Source organism: Salmo trutta, chromosome 22 (genome assembly GCF_901001165.1).
Source record: "Salmo trutta chromosome 22, fSalTru1.1, whole genome shotgun sequence".
NCBI classification, from domain to species: Eukaryota; Metazoa; Chordata; class Actinopteri; order Salmoniformes; family Salmonidae; genus Salmo; species Salmo trutta.
This window is the reverse complement of record NC_042978.1, coordinates 16,155,854-16,167,968: the sequence shown is the minus strand read 5'-3', so window position 1 is coordinate 16,167,968 and position 12,115 is coordinate 16,155,854. Positions and strand designations below refer to the sequence as shown.

The following is a 12,115-nucleotide window of genomic DNA, read 5'->3' as shown; positions in this document are numbered from 1 at the left end:
ATGCCCTCAGACAAACCATCAAGCAGGCAAAGCGTCAATACAGGACTAAGATTGAATCCTACTACACAGGCTCTGACGCTCGTCTGATGTGGCAAGGCTTGAAAACTATTACGGACTACAAAAGGAAGCAAGCCGACTAGATGAGCTAAATGCCTTTTATGCTCGCTTCGAGGCAAGCAACACTGAAGCATGCATGAGAGCACCAGTTGTTCTGGACGAGTGTGATCACGCTCTCGGTAGCCGATGTGAGCAAGACCTTTAAACAGATCAACATTCACAAAGAGGCGGGGCCAGACAGATTACCAGGACGTATACTCAAAGCATGCACGGACCAACTGACATTTTCAACCTTTCCTTGAACAAGTAGTCAGTAATGCCTACATGTTTCAAAGAGACCACCATAGTCCCTGTGCCCAAGAAAGGGAAGGTAGCACTCACGTCGGTAGCAATGAAGTGCTTTCAACACCATCATGCCGGAAACCCTAGACCCATTCCAATTCGCATACCGCCCCAACAGATCCACAGATGACGCAATCTCAATCACACTCCACACTGCCCTTTCCCACCTGGACAAAAGGACACCTATGTGAGAATGCTGTTCATTGACTACAGCTCAGTGTTCAACACCATAGTGCCCACAACGCTCATCACTAAGGACCCTGGGACTAAACACCTCCCTCTGCAACTAGATTCTGGACTTCCTGACGGGCTGCCTCCAGGTGGTAAAGGTAGGCGATACATCTTCCATGCTGATCCTCAACACTGGAGCCCCTCAGGGGTGCGTACTTAGTCCCCTCCTGTACTCCTTGTTCACCCACGACTTCATGGCCAAGCACAACTCCAACACCATCATTAAGTTTACTGACGACACAACAGTGGTAGGCCTGATCACCGACAACGATGAGACAGCCAATAGGAGGAGGTCAGAGACCTGGCAGTGTGGTGTCAGAACAACAACCTGTCCCTCTATGTGAGCAAGACAAAGGAGCTAATCGTGGACTATAGGAAAAGGAGGGCAGAACTGGCCCCCATTAACATCGATGGGGCTGAAGTGGAGCAGGTCGAGAGTTTCAAGTTCTTTGGTGTCCACATCACCAATGAACTATCATGATCCAAACACACCAAGACAGTTGAGAAGAGGGCACAACAACATATTTTCCCCCTCAGGAGACTGAAAGGATTTGGCATGGGTCCCCAGATCCTCAAGGTTCCACAGCTGCACCATCGAGAGCATCCTGACCGGTTGCATCACCGCCTGGTATGACAACTGCTCGGCATCTGGCCGTAAGGTGCTACAGAGGGTAGTGTGTATGGCCCAGTACATCACTGGGGCCAAGCTTCCTGACATCCAGGACCTATATACTAGGTGGTGTCAGAGAAATACCCCAAAAATTGTCAAAGACTCCAGTCACCCAAGTCATAGACTGTTCTCCCTGCTACCACACGGCAAGCGGTACCGGAGCGCCAAGTCTAGGACCAAAAGGCTCCTTAACAGCTTCTACCCCCAAGCCTTAAGACTGCTAAACAATTAATCAAATGGCCACCTGGACTATTTACAGTGACCCCCCCTGCTCCCTCCTTTGTTTTTACACTGCTGCTACTCGCTGTTTATTATCTATGCATAGTCACTTTACAAATTACCTTGACTAACCTGTACCCCCGCACATTGACTCGGTACCGGTACCCCCTGTATATAGCCTTGTTATTGTTATGCAATTTTCCTGTGTTACTTTTTGATTAGATTTTTTTAAACTTTAGTTTATTAGTAAATATTTTCTTAACTCTATTTCTTGAACTGCGTTGTTGGTTAAGGGCTTGTAAGTAAGCATTTCACGGTGTTGTATTTGGTGCATGTGACAAAACATTTTTGATTGATTTGATCTAATGACATCATAGTTATAGTCTCTTCATAACTAATATGTCATAGGGTAGAAACAAAGCATTTGGAATATAAAAAAAAACACATCAATAGCACATTAATAAATGTTAACAGTCCATGGTGTGGGAAAGTCAACCTGAGGATGTCCCCTTGCCAAATACTGGACAGTGCCATAATCTCCACCCGGTATGTCCCCTTGCCAAATACTGGACATAATCTCCACCCGGCACAGCCAGAAGAGGACAGGCCACCCCTCATAGCCTGGTTCCTTTCTAGGTTTTTTCCTAGGTTTTGGCCTTTCTAGGGAGTTTTTCCTAGCCGCCGTGCTTCTACACCTACATTGCTTGCTGTTTGGGGTTTTAGGCTGGGTTTCTGTACAGCACTTTGTGACATCAGCTGATGTAAGAAGGGCTTTATAAATACATTTCATTGAGAGCCAGTCTGGCTTCTACCAAATTATGGAAAGTCTGAAATCCAAAGAGAATAATAAGCACCATAATTGAGAAAATTGTTTTGAACTATTTGCTCACTATATAAAATATGCCAGACAGTACAAAATGACTTCCAATGTGCTGTTTCTACCCCTGAAATAGTGTTGTCCTCAGCTGTTTTGTATTCAGTGGCCAGATACATTACTGAATGACAACTATATGGGGTTTTCTAATCTAAGACATAAAATGACCACATGTTACATATGACATGTAGGCCTAAACTATTTTTAACTGAGCTATAAACAGAAAAGGCAGTAGTAGGTTCTGTCACTGATCCCAGGCATAATGAATGAGATTAGAATCGGGTCCAGACTACCGCATTTGAGGCCCCAGGGCCCCGTTCTCTGTTTTATAATACTATTCTAAATATAATAAAATCCAATTTTATTGGTCACATACACATATTTAGCAGATGTTATTGTGGGTGTAGCAAAATGCTTGTGCACCTAGCACCAACAGTGCAGTAGTATCTAACAATTTACAACAATACACACACATTTCAAAGTAAAAAAATGGAACTAAGAAATATATAAATATTAGGACAAGCAATGTCAGAATGGCATTGACTAGAATACAGTACATACATATGAAATGAGTAAAACAGTATAAACATTATTAAAGTGACCAGTGATTCCATCTCTATGTACATAGGGCAGCAGCCTTTAAGGTGCAGGGTTGAGTAACCGGGAGGTAGCCGGCTAGTGACAGTGACTAAGTTCAGGGCAAGGTACTGGGTGGACGCCGGCTAATGATGACTATTTAACAGTCTGATGGCCTTGAGATAGAAGCTGTTTTTCAGTCTCTCGGTCACAGCTTTGATACACCTGTAAAGACTTTGCCTTCTGGATGATCGCCGGGTGAACAGGCTGTGGCTCAGGTGGTTGATGTCCTTGATGATCTTTTTGGCCTTCCTGTGACATCGGGGGCTGTAGGTGTCCTGGAGGGCAGGCAGTGTACCCCTGGTGGGGGCAGAACGCAACACCTTATGGAGAGCCCTGCGGTTGCGGGCGGTGCAGTTGCTGTACCAGGCAGTGATACAGCCCGACAGGATGTTCTCAATGGGGCATCTGTAAAAGTTTGTGAGGGGCCAAACCAAATTTCTTCAGCCTCCACCCACACTGTCTGTGTGGGTGGACCATTTCAGATTGTCAGTGATGTGTACGCCGGTGAACTTTAATCTTTTCACCTTCTCCACTGTGGTCCCATCGTTGCGGATGGGGGCGTGTTCCCTCTACTGTCTCCTGAAGTCCACGATCAGCTCCTTCATTTTGTTGAGGGAGAAGTTATTTTCCTGGCACCACTCCAGTAGGCGGTCTCGTCATTGTTGATAATCAGGCATACTACTGTTGTGTCGTCTGCTTGGTAATCAGGCCTACTACTGTTGTGTCGTCTGCAAACTAGATGATTGAGTTGGAGGCATGTGTGGCCACGCTGTCATGGGTGAATAGGGAGTACAGGAGAGGGCTGAGCACACACCCTTGTGGGGTTCTTCTGTTGAGGATCAGCGTAGTGGAGGTGTTGTTTCTACCTTCGCCACCTGGGGGGCGGCCCGTCAGGAAGTCCAGTTGTCATACCCTGATCTGTTTCACTTGTCTTTGTGATTGTCTCCACCCCCCTCCAGGTGTCGCCCATCTTCCCCATTATCCCCTGTGTATTATACCTGTGTTCTCTGTTTGTCTGTTGCCAGTTCTTTTGTTTCATCAATACTACCAGCGTTTTCCCTCTGCTCCTGTCTCTTGATTGTTCCTGTTTCCTAGTTTTCCCGGTGTTGACCATTCTGCCTTCCCTGACCCTGCCTGCCGTCCTGTACCTTTGCCCCACCTTTCTGGATTACTGACCTTTGCCTGCCCTGACCCTGAGCCTGCCTGCCCTGGACCTACCTTTTGCCTGCCCCTGTTTGATTAATAAACTGTTGTTACTTCGACGTTGTCTGCATCTGGGTTTTACCTGAAACATTATACCATGAGCTTGCAGCTTCTACACATTTTGTCATGAGGTTATGAGAAAATGTTGCAGTTTTAAAGCTAATTTCCTGCAATTCTACACTTTTAGCCATGGGTCAGAGATAAAAATGTGCTGTTTTATAGCTCACATCATGCTAAGTTCTATAAATGTGCTATTCTACACATTTACCATGAGGCTGAAAGAGAAATTTGGCGTTTTAAAGCAAATGTCCTGCAATTCTACATATTTTGCTATCATATGCTATATGGGGTGCTCTGACCCCCAGAAGCCCCCCAAAATAAAATATTTAAATAATCTTTGCTTGGGGAACCTGTTCGTGCCTGTTCGTTGTCTTGCCCTGATTTAGAATGTATGATATTCCCACATTTTAAGAGCCAGTGTTATTGCGTTTGTAATTAGAGTTAAATTTAGGCTAATGTGCTAGAGGGAAATAAAAACAACTGTAGCACCTGTTCCATATTGTTTTGCACAAAACATATGGTAACCTATGGCAGTCTGATTTTAAAATCTAACGCCTTTTTTAAAAATGTAGTAGCCTTACTGAACAGTTGTGCAAAAAATAAATGACCTGACATTCAGTTGACCCTATTAAAAATAATCTGTCATCTCTGGCCAATCGCTTGACCTGGCGTCTTGAAATCATTGGCTGTTCTAATGAACGCGGATGACATGACAAGACTACCGGATCCCGATGCCAGTTAGTTTTATGCTATTGAATATTCTCACATAAAACAATCAATTCTAAAATGCGTAGTCAGTAGGCGGTAAAGGGACTTTACAACGAGTAGCGCAAATAACGGATATTCCCAATTTGTTTAAATGGCGTCTGGGAATGAAGAGGAAAGTGCGGGTAGCGTTTCATGGAGGCTAATAGGCCCAGTCTCTGAGCTTTCCAAGAAGCAGTGCCGTTTGATGCACTCCTCCCTCGGCTACGGCTCCGATGTTTGCCTGTTCTACGTGAAAGGGGAATTCTTCGCCATGGATGCTCGCTGCGCTCACTCCGGTAACCACATATGCCTCACTTTACATTCCACTCGCTATATCTCAGGGCTATAGGCTAGACACAATGCGCTGGAATTCTATAGAAATCACTATCCATATGCATATCATACTTTTTTGACGCTATGAATAACAAAAACACAAACTGTTGTCGTAGGAAATAGATTAAAACGGGTACATTCATTTTGAGTATAAAATGGTAAGATACTGAAAGAGTCGAAAAATGCATGGAAGGCAAGTGCTCACTCATAAGCATCATTTATGTTATGAAATGTGTTAAAGTAGAGTATCAAAAGGCCAGACAAAACAAGTAATCTGCATGTAGATGTTAGTGTATTGCATTTCAACTCGCCTTTTTTCCAGTAATGTCAACATTTCTGGAGTTAAACTCTCTTTGATGATATTGCTCTTCTACGTAATGAAGTATGACATCAGATCACATGAATCGATTTCCAGAAGAACTGTTGTTCATGTGGTGTGCTGTTTTTGACAGGTGGTCCGCTGTGTGATGGAGACATTGAGGATGCAGATGGTATTCTGCAGGTCTTCTGCCCCTGGCATGACTATGACTTTAACCTCAGGACAGGACAATCAGGGACTGGTTTACAGGTGAGTCTACCAACTAATGTAGACCAACCAATAAACCAACCTACACTTCTACAAACCCAGAATGCTATGCAATCAAACTAAAAATGAAACAAACTTCACCGCAGTTGCAATGAACACTTCTCTAAGCCTTGACCAAGATCTGCAGCCTATGTGCTTAGCCTATTATATGGCACACGATCCATGACAACAATAGTCTCCCTTCCCTCCCTCACCTTTCCTCCTTGAAATTCAGTTGGCATGAATGGATAGGAGAAAGTGGTGACGGGGAGCTTTTCACGGTCACTATCCTGGTCAATAATTCAAGGAGGGAGGGAAAGTTCTGCGTTTCCTATAATGTTCCAAAAGGGACGTCACTTTTTCAATCAATTTCTCACCACCCCTTCATGTCAATTATCGTAATTTCCGGACTATTAAGCGCACCTGAATATAAACCGCACCCACTGAATAATTTTTTTTCTTTATTTTGAACATAAATAAGCCGCACATGTCTATAAGCCGTAGGAGCCTACCGGTATATTGAAACAAATGAACTTTACACAGGCTTTAACGAAACACGGCTTGTAACAAAAATAAATAGGCTTTAACGAAACACAGCTTGTAACAAAAATAAATAGGCTTTAACGAAACACGGCTTGGAACAAAAAATAAAATAAAAAATTAGCAGTAAGCTTTAGTTGTCTTTTTGCACTGAGTCAATTCCTCACGCTGCTGTTTCCAACGTGTTATCATCGACTCATTAAGACCAAGCTCCCATGCAGCAGCTCTATTTCCTTTTCCAACAGCCAGATCAATCGCCTTCAACTTGAAAGCTGCATCATATGCATTTGTCCGTGTCTTTGCCATGATGAGGGTGACAAAATGACTACCGTAATCAGAATGATGGGAAGTTTGAGAGCGCTCGATATAATCTAAACAGTAAACAAAAAAGTTGTTTGACCTTAACCTGTTCGGCAATTTCATTGGTCTAATGAAAGCTTCATGCCGCCAAAAAACTGAGCACGTCACAGAATGTGTTTTTTTTTAGAAAAAACAATTGAAAGCGGGAAAAATCCATATATTAGCCGCGTCATTGTTTAAGCCGTGAGGTTCAAAGCCTGGGAAAAAAGTTGCGGCTTATAGTCCGGAATTTACGGTAATTGCTGGAAATACAAGCAATTTGTTTCTCTTTATAATTCCATGCAGGAGCAAAAACAAGGATCAAATTGCCTGTGAATGTTATAAATTAATTGGTTACAATTACAATGGGGGTAATGATCCAATGTCCAAAGTTAACATAGCTGTCAGACGAGGTGTTTCTTGGATGTTGGAACCACTCAGTGGTGGTCTGACTGCATGTCTGTTGCCTTTTTAAACCGCCAATAGCTCTGTGTTGGTATGTTCTTGTGTTGACTTGCTCAACATTTCAAAATGTGTATTCCTAATCGGTGCAGTGTGTGGAAAAACAAAATTGGCCCAGGCTACACTAACAAGTGTGGCAGAAATATTGAGTGTTGTGACACGTTCTGCCCTGAGTGTGCTCTCTGCTCATGGTAAAGCTCACAGTCAAGGTGTTGTGTTTGTTTTCAATTTTTCCAGCTGTCACATATCCTTGTTTTGTGTTTATCTGTTTTAGCAACAAGTTTACAAAGTCAAATTGGAGGATGGCAGTGTGTATGTGAAGCACGCAAGCCCTCTCTCATTACAGACCTTCCCATCGGTCAAGAAGAGCTGAACTGCTGCCTAAAACCTGTTGCAAGCCTAGGCAATCCATATGGAATGGCCTGTAGCGATCCTGGCAATTCTTTAAGATTTATTCTACAAACCCAAGCCATCTGAGGCATTCCTTGCCTTATATGATCATCACAGACCTTTTTCCACTCGGTTCTGGCAATGTTGTACTCTGGGTCATTATCAAGAGGATGGTCTGAAGGGAAGAGATATGACATCATCTTTTTGTTTGAGGTTTTTGGTGTCGGAGACACTGGGACATCAGCCATCCGCTGGCAGTGAAATGGAGAAGAGGTTGAAGGGCCACTGCTGATCTTGATAACCGATCAGACATTCAACAGACATTATGTATTAGCCACTGTTCAACTTAAGTACATTTTCATTCTTCCCTCCCTCAATATATCACAAATCCTCACAGTAACTGGCTCTTACGGAATCTGTGGAGGTTTACAAATATTGTATGTTCTAAATGATATGTCCAATATGTACATCTGACTGGCGCTTTAAGGACTACTGGGAATATAGATACTTTTAGTAGAGAAGTGTAAACAGCCCATCTTCATTCCCTGTGGCTCAGTTGGTAGAGCATGGTGTTTGCAACGCCAGCATGGTGTGTGCAACGCCAGGGTTGTGGGTTCGATTCCCACGGGGGGCCAGTACAAAAAAATATATAAAATGTATGCTTTCACTACTGTAAGTCGCTCTGGATAAGAGCATCTGCTAAATTACTAAAATGTAAATGTAAAATGCATTACTGTAAGGTGGAAGAGTATAATTACTGGAACTGATGTGAGGTAATTGAGGTTCAAAACATGGTCCCAAATTTGAAATGCCCTTATATGCAAAGCTTTACATTATTTTACCTCAACCGTTTAACAGCGAACATATAACAGCCTTAACACTGCCCAGTATCTGACCTCACATACATTCTGTCAATGCATTTGGTTCACCTCAGGTGAAGGATAATAGAAGCTATTAATAGCTATTGTAACGTTACATCTACAGTAAAACATCTATTCATTTTGCTGAGTGGTGAGGTTTTGAATGGAATGAAGTGATCCCTGCAGTAGCCCAGAGAGAGAATAGAAACCACAGCTCAGCTATATGACCCCCACCTAAACTGGTGACTGCCATTTGTAGTACCTAGCTGAGATCCAAGGGAACACACATGAAGGGTCCTGTAATTATTACTGGTTATGGTCCAGTAATAAGTATTTATTAAAGCCCTGTCAGCCTTTCCCCTTTGGCCGATGCACAGACGTGTTCTTCCCTACTGACGCAATGGCAAAGGGAAGACTGGTCAACAGGCTTCAGAGCAGACTCAGGACTGAATTGCACTATTCAGTCAAGAGAAATGTGTTATTGTAGCTACTTTTTTTATGCCTCCTCTTCGCCTACACTGGCAACAACATTCACTACATCTTCTATCCACTACATGTTCTCACTCTGACATTACAGAGATTGCCAAAAAGGTGTCAGTAAAAGTGTGGCTTGCCATTCCAGTTTTCCCACCTCATAGCCTCCCCTGTTGTGCGACTTTTTACAATAGTATTTCCATTGGCGTCGAGTGCTGTGTGGATAGGACCTGTGCCTCGTGTTTAATTATTCATCACCAGAAGGGTAATATTCACTGACAATTGAGATGCAGCCATTGTGTGTTTTGGTAGAACAATCACCTTTTACTGGGTCTGGCGTGCACAGTCCAAGAGTGATTTTCACATTTTGTGGATCCAGACGTTTCCGAATAATCTGTTTATTGTGTTGGATTCACAAGTTGTCCTTAGACATTAGAGGACCCATCGTTGATGTCAGAACTTTGCAATGTAGGCTATTACATAATGTTTGTCTCTCATATGCAAAGCTCTATATTTAGTTTTTTTTGCTACTGTTTCAAATGTATATGCCTGTCATTAAGCTGCTTATATGGTTTTTCATACCATTTTATATTCATTGTTATGACTGTCTTGTTGTTGATGTGGATGTTATGAATTATGCAAACTAAGTTATGCCTTCATTTTGTGTTTTATTTCAATTTAATCTCACGGTACGTCACGTCTTAGTACTACAGTAAAATGGAATATGTCCTTTTGCTGATTACTTTTTTCAAAATAAAAAATGTTTCCAGCACGATCATTAATACATATCAAATCAGGACATCATATCACCAGAAAAGTCTACATTAAAGGTTTATTTACAATTCCTCATACATTTAGTAAATGTCATACAATACACAATTTACACATAAAAACCATATGAAAAACAAATGGGCAACGCCATGCAATACATGTTACATAATGATTTACAGAGAATTCTCAGGAATTTATTTATATAATGCGTTTATGGGGGCCCAAGACTTCTCCCAGAGCACAGTGGCAACTATACAAGTCTCTCTTTATAGGCTAGGCAATGGTGGAAATATCCATTGTTCGTTTCACCAGAGGATATTCCTAAATAAGTTAGTCTCCCTCAGAGCAGCCAGACAGTACAGGAGAGGACAGATGCATGCACTCATCATGCTGATGGCACAAGCACACTCGGAAAACAACCTGAGGCCAAGGCAGGGCTGTATAGTGTCAGTCAGTCTACAGTCTAGTATTCGACAGGACGAGTAGTAATACGAGACTGCTGATTTACAATGGAGAAGTGGTGAAAACCGGGAGAAAATGTGAATTGTTATTTAATCACTTATGTGAATTGTGAAGCATGGGCCTGTCTTGGAATTGTTAGAACCTGAAACAGTGTCTGGAGTCATAGGGGATCATGTCATTTGGCTATTGCTTCTTTATTAAAAAAAATATTCCACAAATTGTCAAGTTTCTAAATTTGAATGGGAAAACTTTCTTTCTCCTTGTTATGAGTTAGAAACTCCCAACATTATTTTCAACTCATTAAACAAAGTCATCCAGCTCTTACAGATCTACATTGAAATCCTCTGAAACACAAAGAGACTGTTTTGGATATTCCTTACTATTTTTTCTCACTTGATGTGTTACGTAACATTGGCAGTTAGACTTACTCTGTATCTCAACCTCCCCCCCGTAGCCTCTCTATGAAACATCTACCATTCAACTTGTCAGTGCACTTTGCCTTTAAATGGTCTACTTCCATATGAGACCGCTTCAGCTTCAAATAAGTGATTGACAGCAAGGTCGAAGAACACTTATTTTTTTTCAGTTTCTTTCTCTCCAATCCTTCTCTCACAAATGACTCCTCTGGATATCTTTGGTATTACATGTCCTCCAGTTGTCCAATAGCTCTCACACCATTCTGTGGCGAATAGGAGTTGGGAGTTATCATCTCACATGATGACCCAGCTCGGCTGCAACAATCTGCTTAGCTGGACTGTCCATGCTAAGAGGGCTTAACAGGCCCATGATGGCAGAAGTCATTGATAATGACTAGTGGACCATAAACAATCATTTCCACATGTTGCTCTTCATAGGCAATTTCCAATATATTTGTATAATCTATTTGATCTCAAAGTACATGTGGCACATCTATTTAATTGTCCTATTTTTGGCTTATGTTTTGCTGACTGAAATGTAAGAGAACACCTTGATTTTTCAACTAATTTAACAGTAGGGTAATTTTAATGTTGAATGGACTCGACCTCTTGGGCCTAAATTATATCCAACAGCAGTCTGGAAATCAACTTGTTTGGCTTTTTATGAAAGACTTGGTCAAACTCTTCAAAGTGCCCCCAAGAGTATTTGTCATTTATTTCCTAATTAACGACTGGGCTGATAATAACGTGCCAGACCTGTTTGCCGCTTCTGTAGTCCACAGACACTCATTTGGGTTTGGATTAGTTCAGCTCTAGGAGCTCTCCAACGGTCTGAAGGGACCCACAGCCACCCACTACATAGATAAACAAGTTTGGACCTATTATCAATGGGGAACTTTCCTCCAATTACGGAATCCAATTAAATAGGCCTCCTTGAACATCTTCCCACTTGCCACTGTACTGCCAAAGCACTGGAGAGCCTCTAAAACTCATACTCAGTGAGGGGTAGAAAGATGTTATGCTCAGCATTGGTTCTACTGAGGGATTGTTTAAATAAAGATTCATTTTTCCAGAATGTATTTTCCCATTGGGAAACACATGGAATTGGTCCTGTAATAGTCTAAGGTGTATCTGCAACTTAACTCTAGTAATAAGTTGTTGTTTAGTTGCTATTGGAAAACAGTACAGTTGAGATTTATTTTTCCCTCTGGAAATATACTGTGTTCTCTGTAGCTGAAAATATGATTGTACAATTAATGCTAAAAGTTTGAGTCATGCAGCAAGATATGAAAAAGTTATCGGAGCAGATTGCAGAAATATACTTGACATTGACTATGTAAAACGATGACTTAACATTTGAATTATGGTTATTCACTGTAATGCAAAGGAATCCTCTACAAGCTCCCTTACAAATATCCGTATTATAAACTGGGAGGTTCGAGCTCTGATTGCTGATTGGCT

The 12,115-nt window shown here is 42.0% G+C and overlaps 1 protein-coding gene across 1 annotated transcript; it reads left to right on the top strand.

The window, feature by feature from the left end:
• Positions 1-5,014: 5,014 nt before the first annotated feature.
• Positions 5,015-7,928, top strand: si:ch211-212d10.2 (Rieske domain-containing protein). The gene is made up of 3 exons (XM_029706881.1): positions 5,015-5,338; positions 5,828-5,943; positions 7,556-7,928. Exons 1-3 carry the CDS (start codon positions 5,155-5,157, stop codon positions 7,652-7,654), a joined length of 399 nt encoding a protein of 132 aa, XP_029562741.1. The 5' UTR covers positions 5,015-5,154; the 3' UTR covers positions 7,655-7,928.
• The last annotated feature ends 4,187 nt before the right edge of the window (positions 7,929-12,115 follow it).

Bases quoted from the DNA above. Each gene is read 5' to 3' on its own strand.
- si:ch211-212d10.2 (XM_029706881.1), top strand. From the start codon at position 5,155: ATGGCGTCTGGGAATGAAGAGGAAAGTGCGGGTAGCGTTTCATGGAGG. The intron at 5,339-5,827 runs GTAACCACATAT...TGTTTTTGACAG, and splicing joins TGCTCGCTGCGCTCACTCCG to GTGGTCCGCTGTGTGATGGA. The intron at 5,944-7,555 runs GTGAGTCTACCA...TATCTGTTTTAG, and splicing joins AATCAGGGACTGGTTTACAG to CAACAAGTTTACAAAGTCAA.